General features: G+C 42.6%; 1 protein-coding gene across 1 annotated transcript in view; it reads right to left on the bottom strand.

Moving 5' to 3' along the window:
- Positions 1 to 286: 286 nt before the first annotated feature.
- Positions 287 to 22,112, bottom strand: part of CCDC32 (coiled-coil domain containing 32) — a 36,578-nt gene continuing 14,752 nt past the window's right edge. Inside the window, exons 3-4 of the mRNA XM_085626866.1 lie at positions 18,519 to 18,675; positions 287 to 2,463 (exon numbers count right to left, since the gene is read on the bottom strand). Coding sequence (XP_085482992.1) covers positions 2,325 to 2,463; positions 18,519 to 18,675 — 296 coding nt within the window. The 3' untranslated portion in view covers positions 287 to 2,324. The remainder of the gene's footprint in view (positions 2,464 to 18,518; positions 18,676 to 22,112) is intronic.

The raw sequence follows: 22,112 nt of genomic DNA, 5'->3' as shown, positions 1-22,112 counted from the left end.
CACACCGTTGTCATCTGTGGGCAATATAAACAGATCGTTAAACCACGGTTATTATCGAAATAAACCTATTACTGCTTAATTTTAGTGCGTTTCAGCTCTTTGTTCTCGGATTTAAATGCCACTTGGTGTATCAAAGGCAAGTGCAGGTAATGAGTAGTTCAATTTGATGTCTACAATTAACAATTTGCATTCGTTCAAAGCTCTTTCATTACCTTCAACCTGGCAAGTGGCAACGCGTGAACCTCTAAAGCACTTACCATTTTCAATTCATATTTTAGAGACTATAGACATTTTTTCAAGTATTTATTAAGCGATGCGTATTGTCCGTATATACAAAAAATAGAAGTAGATAGCGTGTATACATAAATCTTTTAAAAACAAGAAACAGGCTAGCCATTCACTACCCAACATAGTCCCAATATAGACATTACAACTAAAATAGAAACATCTCGAGGCACACATCTGATCTTTACCACCTATGCAGGTATGTTTAACTCACTTGCAGTTTCCCATTCATTTAAATGGACCATTTAGTACTGCAGTCCTCTAACCAGCAGGCATTTAATTGCACGATAGAGCATGTACTTCTGAGGGCTCCTTTATCGGGGGGGGGGATGTCAGTCCCCTTGCCATGTTTGTAGACACCGAAGGGATTTGGCGGTTAATTGGTGCAGACTGCAATTTCACATGCAAAGATCTCAAGGCGTGTGGGCTTTACAATAGAGTCAGAATTTGACAGATGTACCAGACGACTCAAAACAATGAAAAAATATGCAACGTTTATTCTTGGTCCTTTCAAAGTAGTCCTAACTTGGTTCTACTTCTAGGTTATCAAGCTAGGTAAAAAACAATGTAAAGGTCGATCAAACAGCATGGAGTTTTTGATATTAGTGGCAGACTAAAGAGGAGGGTCGAGCTGAGCTGCCTCAGCAGTGACCAATCACTGCTTACTGCAAAGAGCACAAGTCTAAATAGCCACGAAACCTGTTTTGGTCTATTAATGATAAAGAATGGATTGATTTGGAAACTGATAAGAGAAGAGGGCAAACAACGCAGTTGGGAAAGTTGTGTTCTGCCATCTTTTTGATTGGTGTCATTGTGGAGTGTATTATTTTTGAGACAGGTAAACATTTCTCTACATTTATAATCTATTCTAACTTTTCACTCACTGAAAATGTCCAGTGGCTGGACGAGCAGTGAAAACATATTGTACACTATAAAGTCCAATGTAAGGACTGATCTGCAATACAGACTCCGGTTTGCTGCTTTACACACCATTCGGCAGCAGATCCTTTCATATAAAGTACAGAACTGACCCAAGGGGATGACATAACAACAAATGGAACATGAATACATTCCTCCCATTTTCAACGTGAATGTAAAATTTTTAAATCTACCATTACAAAGAGGCTTGTCCAGTTTCATCAATATAGAAATGCTGGTGAAGGTTAAAAATTCTAGTTCTCTTTCTTAAACAAAATTACTTCCCCAAATTAGCATTTTACACACAAAAAAAATAGAAACTATCATGAGTGCTGTGCCGCGATCGACTTTGCTAAATAGGACAATTGGTTTTCCTCATTATTTATGCATTATTTACAGTGAGGATATTCATAGAATACAAAAATGCAGGTGTGGGATTTAGCACTAGGGTGTATTAACACCAAGCGACAACAACGCAAGCAATTCTAGCTCGACCTTTTGAGAAATACATTTGATGTCTTTACTTTAAAACTGTACATCTGGGAATCCCTCCCACCTTTGCCAAAGAGCTCAGCGTAACATACATTTTGAAATCTTTGCATCTTATGGGCATTAGAAGGTCAAAAAGTTCTCTGTTCCAGCGTCTCACAAATGTTGCTACAACTGGGAGGAGATGCGGTAAAAAGAGGACCTCTATCATGGCTTATGGGTTTTAAATACATAAGTACTCATGAAGCATATGAAAACGAAGGAACGGATGACAATGTGCAAACCATACTGCCTGCATTGTATATACAAGCCGCCTGTTTTAAATGGACTTCATTTTCACATAAAAGGAAGTCCCCCTAATGCTATATTAAAATCAATGCAAGTATCAATGGTGAGACCCAATAATCTAGAACAGCTGCTTCAAGACACGATTTAGGATGTTTGTCCAAAGCGGGCCCATGCTGTGTCAATAGATGCTTTCTCGATTCCAAAGATAATTTTCTTAGTGCGGATGTCTCTGGGTGAATCCTTCATACATCCTACACACCAGATGGCCACTGTCGACTGCATTCCACTTTCACTTTCCTCGAAGGCCAACTAGGGGCAAAGGGTCTCAATGTTTATCATGTGGCTCACTGCTCTACAGGTGGCAGCTCTTCTGAATCATCTTGCTTCTCTGCACTGGGCTGTGGCGGGATCAGGCACTGCACCTCCTCCACACTGACTGCAACCTTATCTGGCTGGAGCCACCTCTTCAGATGTTCCAAGGTACTGAAAGAGAAGACAGCGGATAGATTCAAGACAAGAAGTACACAAGGTCATGAAATACAATTTTGTTGATTTACTTTGACAGAGGTATAACAGCATTTCCTGATACAGGACTCATTACCAGTGCTCACTTACCAGGGGATCCAATAACACCCGGGATACTGTATTAGCAGGGATTCCAGGTTAATCTCTGAGAATCATCAGAGTACTTGGAAATTACTGAGGAGATGGACAATAACGAGGCAGATATCCCCATTAGTTCCTTTTCTCCCCTGGATGTTCCCTTGGAAATTTTGGCTTCTGAAAGAAGAATGCACCAGAACATCCCATCCCAGTAAGAGACGTTAAGCACTTCTGCTTGATACCAGAAACACTTTGTGGACTACATAATTAAAAGGTGCCCCTGTCCTCACTGCCCAATGTGGCATTACACTTTTCTGGGATGCTCTGCAGTTCACAGAAGCGGAACTTGAGGACTTGATAGAGTAATCTCTAAAGTATCTTCAGTTTATGTTGTGTAATCCTATATAATACGTTGATACGACTGGACATCTTGATATTGTGTTGCTGAAGTAATGCATAGTTCACTCTCCCTTTAATCACTCCCCTGTGCCATATCTGATCACCCTCATCCCTGTAAGGGGCAGTTTGTAAAGAGTATGAATATATTTTATCAGAATGTAAGATTTTAAAAAAGTTGTTCTCGTGAGACTGGTTAATGACTTTAGACAGTATTTATGGTACACTACCATGCTTTTATTCTTGCAACAGCGTATACCTTTGCTCCACAGCATCTGCAACAACTTATGTATGACCTTGAGCAGAGAGAAGACATAAATTGAAAGCAAAGGACACTTTGGCGAAATAATCAAAATAAAGCTTTACAAGACCAGTTTCCTATCTGCCACAAAATAGTTTATTGAGAAAAACTCTGGTTGAAAAGGGCATGGCCAAGTTAGCACAGTGTTAGTTCTAGGGGTGGGCAGAATTCATGGAGTTTTACTCTGCAGAATTCCATGGAGTTACCCAAAAACTCCACGAGATTCCGTGGAGTTCCGCAAGCGGCAGAATTTGCGCTGCTCGCAGTGATTTTTAGCACCAGGAGCTTGTCCCGCTTTGTAAAATCAGCGCGAACGACACCACATGTCACACCAGAGGACGTTGCTTTTTCCTGCTGCTCGAGTAGATTTTCTACTCAAGGGGCAACTTTCTCAACACAAACTGTATTGACCTGCCGGAACTGAAATCTAGGCGGGAGGCGGTCTAGCCCTCGTTTTTCCTCGCTCGCAAACAACGTTAGTGAGCTGAACGCATGAAAAACTCCAACATGCAGCAGTTGGAGGAGTTTGCCGGACTCTGTACTCCAAGCAGAGCGCGCCAAACTCTACAAGCTCTGACGGCAGAGTGGAGTGTACCACACAACCCTAGTTAGTTGCCTACCTTGAGTACTCTAGTGTGGATTCTTTTTTGCAGCTCTGCCAGGAAGCTGGATCATCTGGAGAGTCCTGTTAATGGCAGTAGTGGCAGCGCTCCTATGGATTACCCCCCAGACACATTGGCGCTTGACCATAATGTTGTGTGTTATACTTTCTGCCCAACATTCCATAGGGAATGCAGTATGGCTGTGATGTGGTTCTTAGCGCCCACACTATTTACAGGAGACAGCACGGGAAGAGGAACTGTTTTGCGGATCAGTAGAGGGTGGCAGCAGAAAGAGCTGGGACATCAGCCACTGCAATAAAAGGGAGGATGGCATCAGTCATCATGGCAGCTGAGCCTACGCAGTATTAAATTAAACGGGCACTGGCATAGTGGCAGTGAGTGAAGCAGAAGGACCACATTGACCAGCCATTCAAGCACCTTGGGTAGGCACGGTCTTACAGTTTGGGAATTCAAGATAATACAAAGGAGATCATTATGCAAGCTAAAAACTTAAACAGAGGGATGTGAAATGGAAGTGTTACTATATGCTTCACAACTATGTACTGGAAGGGGGTGAGCTAGATGAGACTATTTTCACTAGGAGAAGCTATCACAATGACAGTTCTGAGCGGGAAAAAAACCCACAAAAAAAAAAAAACCTCACAACCAGAAGACTGCCTCTATGAAGGAAGTCGCTGATTTAAATGCTGCATTACTATAACAAGCATTGGCAAAGCCAATTGTGGCACCTACGCGAGAGTTATAAGCTTTGTCAATGTTTTTTCAGCCATGTTGCACAGCAGCCACGTTGACTGTGCAACATGGCTAAAAGAAATTGACAAAGGCAATAGCTCTCAAGTAGGCGAGGCCTATTGGTATTGCCAATGCTGGTTACTTCCTTGTTCTCATGCTCGAGGCGTCACAGTGAAGACAGCAACAGAATGTCCACTGAACCAGCCCTCGGTGAGTAACTCTTCACTTGCTCCTTATTTTGTGAATGGTGGATTTAAGGGGGAGGAAAAGGAAGGAGGGATCTCTGAATGCAGCGACCGTGCAACAAAAGTCAAACGGCTGCAGAAAGGAACAGGGCAGGCTAGAGTAAGAGAGACTCTGGTTCAATGTGTGACACCTAACAGACTTATAATTGTCCAAGCCTAGGAAGGATGAAATATCAGGTGGATTGCGGTATAGTAAAAAAATGTTTTATTGCTGGCGGGAGGGAGGATCTGGCAGCAGGCAACACGTAGGGAGTGGAGGGAGGCAACACAAATGGGGGTGGGTGAACGTGAAAAAGCGATATGGCACAGCCAGTGGTGTCCGCGTAATAATGTGTTTTTATGGTGGGTCCTGGGAACAATTCGGATGGGTGCGGGCAAAGCAACATGGATGGTAGGCAGGGAGGGTGGGGGCAAAACGCAAGCGGGGGGAAGGGAGGGGGCAAAGCAAAAAGGAGCAGGGAAAAGCAAAAAAGAGCAGTTGGGAGGGAAAAGCAACAATGCAGGCAAGCAACAAAGCGGGGCCGGAGGGGGGCAACTAGTGGAGCGGGGCAGGTGTGTGTGGGGGGAGATGGGGAATAGTTTGCAAACACAAGCACTCTTATGGATTGCTGCAACTAAAATAAAGAAGTTCCGAACACACGAGCCATGGAAAGACCCTGGACAAGTAAGTAACATTTGCGCAATGTTAAGGGGAGGGACTAACACAGAGGAAGTAAAGCTGGTAGGTGCTGACTAAAGAGAAGCAAGGAAATGAGTGATAACACCAACCAATTGTAAGAAAAGGGTGGGCTTTAATCCCCCTGTAAGTAAACGCAAGGACTTGCATGTGAAAGCGCATGCGCCGTCTAAAGCGAGACCTAAACAAGAAAGATGTGGGACACTTAGGTCAGCATATTCTAGTGCTAGAAACAGGTAAAGCAGAGGCCAAGGGAGAATCATTGCCAAAAACACTTTGAAGAGTGTGCCAGTGCTTCAATTACACATTTAGAAAACAAGGTGAAATCCCTAGAGCAGCAGCCCCAACACTCATGAACAACATTAGCACAATAAAATGGTGCTCACTGGATAACTTTACATATGTGGTTTTTGTCAGTGCTAGAGAGCAAGCATTTATTTTCTTTTAAAGGGCCTATGGTGTCCAGTTACTCCACTCACACTTGTTTCCTTATCGATTACATAGTAGAAGCACAAAGGTTTGAGTGTCTAGGAAGCAGATGTATTAAAAAGAAGTAATCTTTTAAAGGTTCCAACAGAAGCACCGTCCACCTGGCCTTATGCTATGGAAATGTGGAGCACAGTATTTTTCCCCATAATTCAAAGTGAATGCCATGCAGCTCACAAAGCTACATGACAGGTGTGCCCATGTCTCGTAGGACTACGTGTAGATTACTTCTGAATTTGGATTTTAGAAATTTGTGAGCCAGCAAGTGGAATTCCATTGCGGAATTAGCACAGAAGGAGCATTTTGGAAGTTTGGAAATGTGCTAAAATCTCAAGTGTAAATTGGTCTTACATTCTACCAGGTTCCCACAAAGTTACTGGAATACTATGCAATAGTGCTCTTCACATCCTATCTCATTATACAAATGTTTCTACATTGATATAAATAAAATGTACGGTTTTCAACTCCAGTTTAGACACAGTTCATGGGAAGAAACTATCCAAATTAAGTGGGTTTCAACCCTGCCAAATTTCAAGCAAGGTTTACGATTTCATGTTTTTTACAGATATCATTTAACACTAAATGTCCAAAAGATTCTTAGTGATAATTTGCCTCAAATATCATTGTTAATGTTCTCTCGCATCCGAGGTTTTGAGGCTAATATGCAAAATACACCACTTCTACACTAAAGAATTTTGCAAAATTAGGGACAACAGGCGAATCCTCCCAATACTAACCTGCTTTCCTGGCACAAAGTTCTTTAAAATCCAAATTTGCCAATATTTTGCAAATATTCCTTGCAAAAACCCACACCTGTGATAAATTGGTATTAAAATTCAATCAAATTATGATTACTGTCACTGGACAATATTCTGCTTTAAATGGACAATAAGAGTGATGATCGCTCAATATACTATTCAGTACAGCAAATATGTGTGCGTTATACAGGCAGCCTGAACATTATCATATTAATTTGTTTTCCATTCATTTTACTCCAGCATCGGTTATATTTTCTGCTGTGGTTCGGATGTTGCTCACCAACTGGAATGATTCTCAAATGTTGCTTCCTGCTCACAAAAGGTTAGGGATTCCTGCCGTAGAGAATGTAGCTTGAAATACTCATCTCAGGTCTGTCCGAGGGGCACCCTTGCAAAGGCAAGGAAATGCGTAAAGCGATTTACTGCACGAAGGCGTATTGGGTTCCTTCTTTTCATGCCGGGTAGAGGTGAGCGTGGTATCCAGTTTTCCTAATAAAGGACTGGCATCCAGATATCCTAGGGTTTATGTGTTCATGGTGGAGTTACCCAAGGCTAAGCAAATATAAGCTATGCAAAAAGCAACAGCCCAAAAAACCGGATTGTTGCTTCTCTTGGGTGAAGATGCAGGTGTTTCAATAAGTGTGCATGCAACGTGGAAATATTATATTGCGGAGGCAGGAAATGCAGAGGATTTTTTTTTTTTATATATAGCAGAGGGCTTTGAAGCGGTATTGTGCATTCATGAAAACGTAATGGAACAGCTTTAATTTCCCTCACATAGAGTCTGTCCAGCATTTGTTGGGGTCACACAGCCACAGTGGAATGCAGAGGAATGTGAGACAGGCCAGGTTGGCTCCTTGCTTAGGCCTACTTCTCTGAAAAAGCTTGCCTCTAAGCTTAATTATCGGAGGTCGATCCTCTCTTTTAGGTTAAAGGAGCCGTTTACTATTTGATATGACAGATAACCTAGAGTAAAATGCTAATCGAGCCTAGTTAGGCTTTCATTTTACTCCACCTCCACCCTTTTAGACTCTTTAGTTCGTTTGCAGCCACGCTCGGAAGCTAAGACACTTGTAAGTGTTTGTAAGGAATAAGGAGAGTCCAACTGATGTGGTTTCAATACTGCTATGTTTACTGGGATCAATTTCCAATTGAGTGATTTATACTATCAGACATCAATGCTGTACTAGGTTTTTTGTTTGCAATAAATATATCTAGACATGAATTCTGGTCCAAAGACAGTTCTTAGGTCCACAAAGACCCAAGAAATTCTGATCACCTCTGCTCCTTTCTCTGAAGCTAATATTGCCCTCATTGATCGAAGCTTGTAAACACTAATTTTGCATACAGCCTGGCACTGGCTCTGAGAAGGCTGATCAGGCCGTAACAACCAGCATCAACCCATCGCCTTTTCCTTTATTGTGGCATCAGAGCCACACCGGACACACAATTGATGGACGGAATGCAGAACAAAACAAAACATTCACCCCCAGTCAAGAGATCTGGGTTAAATGCATCATTCTTTTGCTCACCATGCCACCCCAGTTTAGACCTGGCCATACGTAAATCAGTCTAGACCCTGTACCTCATGGGAACAGTCCAGCCCGAACTGCCAAGCCAGGTCCTCCCTGCTCTCCATGCCACTGCAATCAAGCTATCCTGGCTGAAGAGGGGTGAAACCCCGAAAACAGTCCTAGGATGCTCGTTTCCAGTCCAGGGAGGATCTGGTTGGCAGTTCAGGCTGGACTGTTCCCATGAGGCACAGGGTTAAGACTGATTTGCATATGGCTGGGTTCAAACTGGAATGGTGAGCCGAAAAAAAGAAAAAGAAAAAAAAAAAAAGAAATCGATGGATTTAGGCCCAGATCTCTGTTCTGGGGTGAATGTATGACATTGTTCTGCAGTCTGTCCATCAACTGTCTTTTTTGCATCAGAGCCACACCCGACAGTAAAGGTCTGACCAAGACACGATGTTGCTTGAACTAGGTAAACATTTGGGCCTTTACCTCCTACCCTTAAATTTCTGGAGGTCATACTCTGCAGATTTCTTGAAACCCAAAAATGAAATTATGACCTTTTCTGGGGCGATGAAAACTGGGAGGTAATTCCAACCCACAATGACACTCCTTTATGTGCACAGGATATATATGTTTTAGGAGCCAACAAACCTGGCACAGACACAGATCTTACACATGTGCAGGTGACTTTGCAGATGCCCCACCCTAAATCCCAGATTTAGTCCACACAGAAAGAAGGATCCTTTATAATGTATTACAATTTATTGAATGATATTCTTGTATAAATCACTAGACAAGAATTATCACTGCACTTATAAACATATCAGCAAATAAATGTTACATAAGGTTTAAATTTATAAATACCCCAAACATTGTTTGTATTCATACCCGATGGAGTATAACATTTCCTGTGCTTCAGTGTAGACAATCACAAACAAACACTATTTCATGCATGATCATGTTGGACTGACTGTACATTAACATGCATCTTTCCTAGCAATAAGAAATCATTGGGTCACAACCGCTTGACGAAACACGTGTTGGCTGGCTATAACATTACATACGTAGGAAATATGGAATAAAGACATTTGATGGAAGGATAATATGTTGTTGAATTCAAGTGGCATGCTAGCATCAGAATTCTCCATGTATTAGTATTTATTTTGCTACCTTGGAGAGCATGCGAGTAGCTGCTCTCTCCTCTTGCAGAGCACCCAAGCACGAACACACAGACAGTGGACATTCCTTATATTCATTTGTATGTTTGGAACTGAAGGGCGAAGACTATTTCTAAAATTTCTAATTACAGACATAGTTTGCATAGTTATAGAGATGGGTGGTGAAATAAATACTTGACAGTAGCCAAGAGCTGAAAACAATCAGGGATCTGGCAGACCTATCAGTCCATCAGCGACAGGTCCCGCCAGCGTGTGCTCACAGTGGGCTTTGCTCCAAACATACTGCGGCTGAACCTACCCTCATGAAAATTGTGCGCACAGTGCTAACACAACAGCCTGATTCCCCGACTTAAACTCGCCATGATTATTTCAACGAAGACTTGGAGGTGAAACCAGAGGGGCAGCTGACTGCCCCAGCAGTCAATCAGCCCCGAAGATGCAGGCCAACATCGAATGACCCACTGAATGCTTCTTCTGGTCCAACCATTAACGTTTCTCATGCTCACAATGAGCTTTGTCACTAATATAAAGTGTGATCATCCCTCGCTTCATGCAAAAATGTGCATACAGCACTAACACATAAGACTCGTGCACTGATCATACAATGCCATTATGTTGCGAAAGACAAATTCCAAAAATGAGCAAAACAAACATTGGCCTTCCTGTGGCATCCTGCTCTGGCTGCATGACATTTTGTCTTGGTTACGTTTCAAAAGGGAATGTTCAATCTTTTACATCAAATTGAAGCATGAAGTACTAAGTTCTCCATTATTCACCTACAGAAGGATATTGGATTTGTGGCTACCAATGGGTTGGAATCCCTCCAGCTAGAGAGAGGGTCAATAATCTTTCATCTCAAAGGGATTTTTGACTTTCAAGGTGCGTCCCATTCAGTCCTTGTTTGCAGAATAAGAGGGGATGAAGACATCAGACGTTTGAGTTCGTTTTTATTGTAGCACGTAGAAACTAGGGCTCTTCTACTAACAAGAAACAGATTATCTAGCTAAAGGACAATGGTGTTGTTCAAGCCTTCAAAAGCCTAATGAAATGAGAAAGCTACGGAGGCAAGATTATTTCCAGTCGAGTTGTTTAAGACTAGCTCTTAGTGGTAGGCTAAAGTCATGATTCCAGCCTTGCAAAGATCCATCCATATGGATTTTCTGAAGGCCAACATGAAAACTCTGCTCTACAAGAAGGCCCCAGTGCTCAAACCAGCTTCTCGTTGGCCATCAACATATTAGAAATCGATTCAAAGATGTAGTCTAGACTTGACCCAAGAGAATTACAAGACAGAAGGTATGAACGAAATACCATGTCAGCCAAACAAGGCACCTTTAGAGCCTGGCTATCAATCACTGGCCAGGCCCTCATGCTACACCATCTGGAATATGAACCAACAAAATAACTGGAATGGACATAGATCTAGCCTTTCATTATTTTATGGCTAACTTTGACCTTGTTGACAGGCGAATGCTTTAGGAGAAACTAAAGGTATCAACTGCTGCTCTACCATTAATCAATGGCATCACAAACCTCCACAAGGACACAAGATCGGGAAGAACAACAAGCAGTTTCCTAAAAACATACGTGTGAAATAAGAGGGCTTGTGAGTCCCTGGCATCGATTGTTGGAAATGCAAAAAAAAAAAAAAAAAAGGTTCTCAAATATGCATTTTTATAATAAATTTCTTGTTTTGTTTCTAGGTAAATAACAAGGACATCCCTTAAACAAAGTGGTTTCCATTAGATTAGCAGGTTTTTAATGAGTACTGTACAAGGCCTTTGGCTACAACCTGCCCAGTTCCAATACCCTAAGAACCCACTGCAAAACGCCTTTGACTGAGCACAGTGGGCTTTGGGCAGAAGTTCTGGGCTTCAGCCATCACCCACAGAACCCAGTGTGCATGGCTTTTAGCCAAGCATGCTACCCATACTGCATACATCAGTAGGATCTAGGTGCAGAGTATGTTGAGCAAAGCAGCAGTGCCCAAAGCACCCATTGCACACAGCCTTTGGCTATGCAAAGCAGACACTAGGGGACTGATATGATCTTTGGCCACACACTGCGCACCGGCCCCTTTGATCACAAAACTAGTGACGCATGTCACCCAGCGGCATACAGAGGCAATTTACAGTTACTGGGGGCAGAGTTTATTTATTAAATATGGGGATTTGTACAAAGAAAAAATTGTATAACTGAAATCTTCCAGGTTACAGTGAACCACCAGTGTGGTTGTTTGGCATCCAATTAGAACTGTCGATTCTGTATGTTTTTATATTTCTTAAAGGGCAGGGTCTTCATTCTCTAGATCATCCACATGAAACATTTTGTTGTGGCAACCATTATAGGATGCTAGGCACCGGAGCCAGCGTCCTGAAAAAACGACAGCACAGAAATAAGGGCAAGATGTCATTTGCCCAGAGCCAAATGCCAAGAGCAGAGGTTGGTCACTACAAAGGTTTGGGCACAGGGTTTGGGTGAAATCTCAGTAGCCAACTAACAATGCAGACTGGGGATACTTTTATGAAGATGCTTGTTATATATACACAAAATAAAATCTTTGCTAAGGGGAAGTTATGTTTTTTCCAGCTCATACACATTAAGACAGGTATAACAAGCATTGGCATAGCCAATAGGTCTCGTCTTTGGGACCTTATAAGTGTTTAGCCATGCAACAGTTGCATAACTAAATACTTTTAAGGTCCCAAAAGCGAGACCTATTGGCTATGCCAAGCGGCGGCGAAAGTGATCGCAATCAAACATCAAAGTGGCCGTGAATGTGAAAGTAAATTGCGGTAAAGCGTGGCATGCGCGCCCGCGCACATGCACTGTAGCTCTAGGCTGGCCTGGTAGCACATTTTGGAGCCCTCTCAATCAGTCTCGCCAGACCAGCGCATGCGCTGGGTCAGGCGAGACCTAAAAAGAAAACCACACAGTTAAGTTATAGTTACAATGAAACTCAAATCGAAACCTCTACTGGTTAGCAGCAAAAACCATAACTCACAACCCTGTCAAGAAAACTATATCTCGTCCACCAAATACACCGCGGAGTCCTTTGATATAATTGAAGGCAATTTCACTGTTGATTCACCAACACAGCAAACAATCACCAACCTGCTTGTGCCCTTTCATTCTAGGAGGGGACTAGCACTATTTTACAGCTCATATTAAAGCACCTCACTATGGAATATATTTTTAGGTTATGCTTGAGATAGTCACATGACTTCCCAAACAAGACTTTGCGAGTGACTGCAAGCAAATTAAATAGAACTTTAGCCTTTAAACATACCATAACGTGTACTTGTAAAACAACATGTGTATTTGTAAAGTGCACATTCACCCAAGGGTATCTTGGCGCTGAATAAAAGATGTTTGTTACCCAACGGTACTCATTTTACCGACCTCAGAAGGATAAAAGGCTGAGGGGACCCGCTGGGATTTGAACCTGTGACCATGAGGTCAAACACAGGGCCCCTACAGTGGCCGCACTAGTCCACTGAGCCACCAGACCCGATTAGTAAATGTAAAAGGGAGTAAATGCAGACGTTTCAAACATATGTATTATGATCCAGATATGGGGTATCTGCCCATGCTCTAGCTGCAATTGTTTGTAGCACTTGCACCTTATGAAGTTGTGTTCTGCGAAGCTGGCAGCATGATTTAGCACTTTTCAAAGGCCATTAGATGTAGGTCTTTGTAGTAGTCTATTATAAAGTTAGTGATAGCTCAGCCTGTTGTTGATCCAAGCATCTCAGTTAAAAACATATCAATGCAGCACAGCAATGGGATATGTTTAGACAAAGCAAAAACTGCAGTAGCATGAGACTACACTGTTACTACAAATCCAAAGTCACTCCCAAAACTTTACGCTCGAGTGCCATCACAATATATATTCTTGATAATATAATTTTATATAGAGCCTTGGCCCTTTGGAGTTTGTTGGTGGAGTCTATTAGGAGGAACTCTATTTCTATTCCAATCTTATTCAACGATTTCACTTTTAGCCAGCAAAGTATTTTTACAAAGAAATCCTGCCAGCAAAAGAACTTGCCTTGCTCAGCAGTATATATAATTACACTTGCTGCTCCACGAGTGTTGTGAATACATACATATACGTTATGGAGTAGTGGTACATTGATGCTGAACAATAAAAGACATAATATAATGTTCACACCCTGGACTCCGTTAGTGTGCCCTGCTGAGCATGGGAAGAGGATTGGGCCCAATCTCAGATGACGACTGGATGGAGGCAGAGGCTTCCCGTGGTGAGAGTCATTAATGTGTTATCCAGCTAAAATATTTGCACACTAGTATACTTTACGAAGGAGCGCCTTTAGATGAGAGGTATTGTATTGTAATTGAATTTATATAACGTTTACTACCCCTGGCGAGGCGGCTAAGTGTTTTTTTGGCAAGTAGCCCGCTACTGAGGAACCCATAACGGATTAGTGGTGAATTAGTATAGTGAAATATGAAAGTAATTTGAGTGGTGGATAGGTTAGTCAGTTATTTGGATTGAGATGGATAGTGGAGGGATAGAAGAGGGAAGGATTTAGAATTGGGTCTTCTCTTCCCTGAAAAGCTTAAGGTGGCATGGCAACATTGGAGATTTTGTGCACACAGTTTGGAGCTGTGACACACACGCTCCATTCACGAGGGGGGAAAATCAACACACTGGGAATGTTTCTGGGCTGGTCACTGCCACATAATCCCAAACTGACCTCATCACATATCCATGTGGAATTTGACTTTAACAGGTACAAAAGAATCTCCTACGGCTCTCTATAGTACAAAACGACACTGCTCAATACTGTAAAGACGCACCCAAATACCCCTTTCCCCACAAAAAAAAAAAAAGCTTGGGTAATAGAAAAGAGGGCTAGACAGAAGCATGCGCATGGAGAAACCAATCTACTGAGGGAGGGGGTGCCCCCAGAAATGTGATAAAATCTGGATGTAGCGACTATAGGGGCATCTTTCTCCTCACGTGTGGACCTCAGTTAGGGTGAGGACCATCAGAGATGCGCTGAGTAGAAGGAAAGAAGCTTACCTCTGCCATTCTAGCTGCGAATTGTAGAGATCTAACTATCCACATGCAAATGGTGTTGAACTATAGTCGATATTTGCTACTTTTATGAGATGTGGTAGTTGTGTTGTACACTCCGGTGTCTTGCTTTCTTGTTTATATGAGATAACCTCATATAAACCGGACTCCTAAGCAACACCACAGCTTACCATTGATGGATCGTATAGAACTAATCTTGTGTCACATCAAAGACTCCACCACAGTGCAATTTCTGGATAAAAGGAGGTGGTGGTCAAGGGTACTGAAAGCAGATAACGAATCCATATGTATTTAGGGACCGCCATTAAGCAAGGATCCCAGGATTGTCCGTAAAGGCTGCAGTTGGACAGTTGCAGCTTTTGATCATAGTTTGACAAATAATGTTATGTTAGCTAGGAGTCGATAATTGCTGCAGGACAACAGGTCTAATGTGTGCTTTTTCAAACCTTGAGTGACCTAGGCTTGCATAAGAGACATGGAAACAGAACAGAAGCATTAATAAAGCTGGAAGTAACCGAGTACCAGGCCACATTCTACTAAAATTGCTGGGCAAAGGTCATCCTCGCATTAGGTCAATTGAAGGGTTTAATGATGGGTCTGTTTTTCCTAAAAAGCGTGCTTAAGTTCGAAATTTGAGAACACATTTATTAAAGTGAGGTCCGAAGTGGGGCGTGGGTCCTGGGCTCACTGTGCCACTGGAATCAAGCTATCCTGGCTGAAGAGGGGTGAAACCCCGAAACCAGTCCTAGGATGCTTGTTTCCGGTCCAGGGGAGGACCTGGTTTGGCAGTTCGGGCTGGACTGCTCCCATGAGGCACAGGGTCAAGACTGATTTGCATATGGCCAGGTCTAAACTGGGGTGGCATGGTGAGCAAAAGAATGATGGATTTAACCCAGATCTCTTGACTGGGGGTGAATGTTTTGATTTGTTCTGCATTCCGTACATCAATTGTGTCTCTTTTGCTCTGCTGAAAGAGCAGAGGAGGGGAGGAGTGGATTTCACTCCCTACGTGTGCATGAATGTTTGGCCGGCATGAGTGTTTGGCCGGCCATCTCTAGCGGGCCAAACATTCATGCGCACATATCATGCTCTCCACCCAGCCTAGGTGGAGAACCTGCCCAGGCCCCCAGTCCCTGTCTGAGGGCCGAACCATGGGGCTCAGACCAATCACAATGCTGCATTGCAGCTTTGTGATTGGCTCAGGGAAGTCTAGGTGCTTCCTGGGTCCTTCCTGTTCCGGCCGGAGTGAAGAGACGCAACGAGGAGGACATGGCAACACAGACAGGAGGTAGGTTTTATTTAATTTCTTATTTACCCCTTACCTCCTGTCACCCTGCCCTGCCACCCCTGATCAGTGCCAGCTGCTATTGACATTTACTGATTGAAATTCATAGTGACACGAGTTCAAATAAAACTCTGATGGTCAAGATGCAACAGGTATAAAATTTAGAATTGCAACTGAAAACGGATTAAAAATAAGTCGCATCCTAGCCCCTCTTCTTTTCTCGCTATAAATTGCTGACCTACACAAAATCTTATACCACAGCAATGGTGACTCTCCAAATATCAGACTCAAGCGACTTACTTAGATTCACCAGGTCACCTGTATAAGCTTTCTTCTACACAGATAGCGTTACAGCAACAAATAAAGGACTTCAAGGATATAACTACTTAAAACAGACTGACGATAAATCACAAAAAAGACAAAAATCATGTTTGGAGATGTAATAAACCAAAATTCCACGAGTCCTTGGAAATCATAAAATTGACTAGTTCAAGCAATACACATACCAGAGGATGAAAAATCTAAAAAAAAAGCTCACATGGAGCACCCATGTTGTTCATCGATCCAATAAAAGCCTAGAAGTCTGCGGGGCGATTAGATATTTTTCTAGAAAATATGGAGCGGCCGATTGGACCAACACGACGACTGTCACAATCACTAAACTTCTACTGTTGATTATATATGGGACCTTTGCCTGCAAAGATCAAGTTATTAGAAATCTTTAATAAACTGTTCATGAAAGACTATTTGAATCAAATTTAATCTGAGAACTTCCACACCTCACTGTCAATTAGGAGTAAAGCTGGGCTTTCCATCGTTGGTCGTTTCAAACAACATCGACATCCTTAAGTTTAAAATTGCATAAATGCCAATGAGGGAAATGCAAAAAAACCTAATTAAGAAGGAATTACCCTCAAAAGGGTTGTCACAATCTTTGAATATACGATGACACAAAATTCTGTTCAGTATAAATTACCACCAGTGACTGAACTTTCAGGGTTATACAAGTTAAAGAAAAAATACTTAATCAAGAAAACTATTATAGCAGGTAATTTTTTCCACTGACCTAACTAAATAAACCATGAAGAAATAAACATTCTAACAACATATACTCTAAAAAGAAAAAACATATTTGGGCTCAACAATTGCATTTTTAAAGTTTAGGTTACTATGTATTACTCTACATTAATTTGAAGATTCTTCGACAATGTCTAAAAATAAGCAGCTTTGTGATTTGTGTCACTCTTGTGAAGAAACAACTGAGCACATTCTGTTTTTGCGCAAAATTACTGGAACAGCGCAAGAACTATTTATGCCCCATTTTTTCTGAAAAAGAGGTTAAAATAATTGCAGAAGCTATGTAGTTATGCTTTAAGGGAAACAAAAAAAACGGGAAGCTTAATAAAATATTTAGCATTGGCAGAGTGTGTCTTAAAGGATGCCTCACAAAGAGGACAGGAAGCTTTACTTATAGACAATTCCAGAATTTTATTAAAGTGTATGCTTTTAATATATGTATTAAACACATTTTTCATGTTTTAATAATTCCATGATTAACTCTGCAATTGATTTTACCCAACACATACAATAAAGTTGGTGTCGGGCTTCCAGGCAGCTGTGTCTGTGGCATCAAAAGCACATCTGATATTCGCATTAGAAATGGTCTTTTCCTCTTGGACAACTGCTTTTGCACGCTTCATATAAGAGGCCGGAAAGTGCTTGAGATCCTCCATCTCCGCCCACTATTATCGGTCATACTTGGAGAGCAGAAGACAGAATCAGCGATTCCTAGGTTTCTTTTTGAAATGAGGAAAGTCCTACGTTCCTTAAAATTGGATAGATTTAAAGGAGGAACAACAATTTGAGTGTGGGGGTAATTTTTAGTGTGGTGGTTATCAAGCCGATGGAGACTGTGCTAGGATGAGTCAGTGACTGGATAAATATAAATTCTCCTTTGTTGTATACAAGGCAGATCACTTTCTGTTGCAGCCCCATGCCCGATAGGCTGATTCAGCCTTTCATCCCTCCAAGGTCAATAAACCGAGTGAAAATCCTTCTTGGATTCTCCCAACATATGAATCTAGTCTAAAGCAGTTTAGCACCAGCATCTGTATATCCATTCTATTAACACTTAGTCAGAAAGATGTACATGTTTCAAAATCCTAATGAACAGCATTGGTTAGAGTGAAGTTCTCATTTACAGATATCAAAGAAGAAAAATCATTAGTAATGTGAATCCATCATGCCAAAAAGTGTATGTGTGCATATGGGGGCTGCGGGAGAAATAGGGGTACTTTATTATTAAAAGGACTGAATCACAGGTTCAACAGGTTGGTAGCTGGTATAAATATTAGCAGTGGTCAGATTGTGTCTGTGCAATGCAAAACTAGGTTAACAGGATATACTTTGCCAAGAGGGTGCAGAGATATTATTCAGCTAAATGGCATAACCCATACATGCATTCCTGCAAGCACTGCAATATGCTCATTCACCAATAAAAATGGACGTCCATGGGTAACTCAAGGATCTGCCTCTTATCAGCCACAGTCCTAACCCAACTCAAGGTCAATATAAGTCATATGACACCGCCACCTGGGGTGTATATTCTGCATATAGGTAGCTCCAAGATACAGGTGTTCGACACATCAGTTTCCATACCGGTGAATTCATTACCTCTCATCACATTCGTGATCGTCCACGAAAACCTCTGACTGAAAGGTTTCCCTTAACAGTCTGTCCCAGTGCTCCTTTTTTGCTTGGGCAAGAGTGTGCAGCATGTCCTTGGAGGTGACTTCCTGAGACAATCCCTTAATTCTGCGTAGTCTTCTCTCTAAAAGAAAATAAATATTTATTTTATATCAGTGGTTAAAGTGTGTGAGTGAGTGAGTGAGTTCTACCCTACAGATTACATTCTCAAGCAATAGCTTGAATTATTATTTCACAGCCTTAGGACATTTCAATGAATTATGGCTTCATTCTGTCCACCACCGGTAACGTTCCAGCAGTGTAATCAATGCTTTTTTTTTTTTTTAAAGGTGTCGCGCCTAGCGGTGTACTGCGCAACAGTGCTCGCGCAGCACGAGACATTTTGTAGGTGAAAAAACGGGGAATCTAAGCTGACATAGGAATCGCACGTGTGCCTTTCCTTTTGAGCTCCCGCATTGGCCTTTGCGTGCGTCTTACTGTAAAAGACTGCACATAATTGGCCCGAGGCGAGCGCATTGCTCCTCCCACTGCCTATTGGTGCGCGTAATAGACACCAATAGGCCATGTGGTTTCAATTATCGTGCCCAGACACGGGCGCAATAATTGAAACCACGGCTCGCTGTGGCACACGCGCACCACACGCGAGCTTCTTTTGTTTGGATCCATTTCACGGCGAAGCAACTAAATAAAACAACCGCTGACTTCTTGTTTTTTAACACTGCTGCTTCCGCCTCTCCGATGCACGTACGCCTGGATGGAGGAGTAATGGCCATCTCCTAAAACACAGGAGGTGAGCTCTCACGCACTGGTACAGCCAAGATATCTGCCGGTACCCACCAAGTAAGAGTGAGCTACTACCCGGGGTGGGGGGCTCTAACACATAAAGGTACTGCCAGGATATTTTCCGGCACCCACCGGAGTAACAGTGAGTATGAGAGTTTTGAGGGAGTTTGCTGACGCTCAATGGAACAGTCCGGATGACCCCACCAAAGGAACAAAGAGCCAATAGAGTATTAAGGATGGGCTCCCGTAGAAAAGCCGGGCAGTCCCCACTGCAAGCAGAGTAACAGTGAGTGCGAAGTAGGCGGTGGATGCCTCAATCCATAAGAAGGTCTCGTCAGTAGCTGACCACTTTGAAAGAAAACTCCTGCGGCTGAAACAGAACTGGTGCACACCCCTCTTTGTTAGAGAGGAACTCCCAGGATCCTCCCGTGCACTTCGACAGACGCTACGCACAAGGCAGGCGTCCATCTGGGGCCTTTGATAAACTGAAAAAGGTTTTCCTAAACAGCCACGATAATGCCCAGGGCCCCACAACTGCTACCTACCCTCTTATAGTCACAGATGCAGTGGGGACAGACCCAGAGACTGCCAGTCCTCATACTCCTAAATCTCTTGAGGAATGCGATTCCATTAGGAATTCCTACGGAGAATGGGGCAAGATAGGCCATGATGTCTCTCTTTGGATGCTCCACATTGGACAACCAATGGGAATTCTGCCAAACCAAACCGGACCAAATGAAGACATCAGACATGCTAGACGCGGAGGACATACTCCAAACCGGGTCCACTGAATAGGACCCAGGAGAGGAGATGGCTGCCTGTGTGCCAGGTAGGATCTGATAAAGAGATCCACAACTGCCTGAGGGTTGAATGCCCATGTCCATCCTTGGAGGGAAAAAAGTTGCTTTGCGCCCGAAATACATACCAAAATGGCTACCGTACTGGCCAAATACATTCAGGATCCAAAGAAGGGTATCGACCACTTGGCACATGAAATCCTACAACAATTTCTTAATAAAGTACGAGCCCCTATTTAGGAATACTTGTGAGCAGGTAAACAGCCAAGCGTTTGATTTGTAAAAACAGTCAACTTATGAGAATGGCGTACGCCCAGGTCTATAACTGGGTTGCAATGCCGACCACAGTTAGTGGCTGGAAGTTCGGAAAGAGGGAACCCAACTTTCCGACTGAAGCTGTACATGTTCCATGACAGGGACCACTCAAATTCCTGTATAGGGCTAAAATCCTTGAACACCTACCTGAGGTAAACAAAAATTACGTTATGCACATGGCGTGGCAAGCTGAACTATATTGGTTGGTACAAAAAAACCTACAAGGGAAACCCTTCAGTGGCTGGACGAGTGGCTACCATGATTGACCAGACAGCTGGTCTTCAAGGGATAAGTCTGCATAGGGATTTCAAAATTGGGAGAGGAGAGGGAGTAAAAATGCATGAAGTCGTTTAAAACCCCCAAGGAAAAAAAACTCAATGCATAACTCACAATTCCTTAGGTTCCTACAACTGAGACATGCACCCCTTAAGACACGACAGGCAGAACTCGTAGAGTTCAACCCTCTGGAAGCCAAATTAATGATGAAGTCACTGGGGAGGAGAGGTACAGCCTGCTGTACCAGACTCTGGTTGTTAATGGCCAAGGCAACTCTTCATTGTAGTTGTGAGGGAGATCTGGGCAAGCTGAAGGACGACAAATTGGAAGAGACCAAGATGGCACCTCATAATCTTGCAATTTAAGGATTGCGTTTGCCTCATCCAAATCAACTATTTACACACAACATACTATGCCCCAGAATGACAATTGCAGTTGGGCACTGGGACTTCTCCTACACGCATAAACCTTCACAACATGGTTTGAAACTATATATATATATATATATATATATATATATATATATATATATATATAAAAAAAAATCATTTGGGAATGCCCCATCAAACAACAATATTGGAACAAAATCTAACACTCAAAAGAGGCGGTGTTGGGCATGTCCAGAGTCCTTACTCCAAAACAGGCCCTCGGTGGTATAACAGAGGGACAAGAAGCAGTCACATTTTTATTGGGATGGGATGTATGACTGCAAAAAGAAACACAGCATGGAGATGGAAAGCCAGGGAGACCCCCCTCTGCAGGAAGGGAGAAGAGGTATGGACCAGTGCTCCCACTTACAGAAAGATTTACGCGAAAGTATGGCTTAAATGACTGAAACTTCTAAAACACATGATAATTAAATACAAAACAACATCCAACACTAGGTGTGCTCACACTGCACATAATATAGCGCAAACTCGACCCGAAGATATCCGGTATCAGAGCGCTTTACATGAGCACCAGTTGAGTTACAGACTGACACATTCATTTTTGTTAGGCGTGGGGCGATTAAGTGATTTTTCCCAGAATCACAGGAAATTGAGCGTCCCTGCCGACACACGAACCCGGTTCCCCAGTTTCGAGGTCGACCCCTCTAGCCAGAAGGCTACATTCTCTCCATTACCACCTTCACACTTCTACGAAAATATAGAGATACACAACACTCATATGCCCACACCCTGTGGAGAACATCCCCCCCGATTGTCAGACTGTAGGGGTTAGGCAAAGCTACTGAGTTTGGGAGAATCAAAAGCCTTCATTAACCCCCTCCCCCAAAATTACACTGCATAAATCAATTACCATTGATCGGGTTACTTAAGGTGGCACTGCACTGGGCTTTTGTAGAATAGATTATCTTAGTCAAGGTGATGGAATATTGTTTGCGTCTGCA

The sequence above is a fragment of the Triturus cristatus genome, chromosome 9 (genome assembly GCF_964204655.1).
Source record: "Triturus cristatus chromosome 9, aTriCri1.1, whole genome shotgun sequence".
Lineage (NCBI taxonomy): Eukaryota > Metazoa > Chordata > Amphibia > Caudata > Salamandridae > Triturus > Triturus cristatus.
This window is presented reverse-complemented; position numbering and strand designations above follow the sequence as displayed.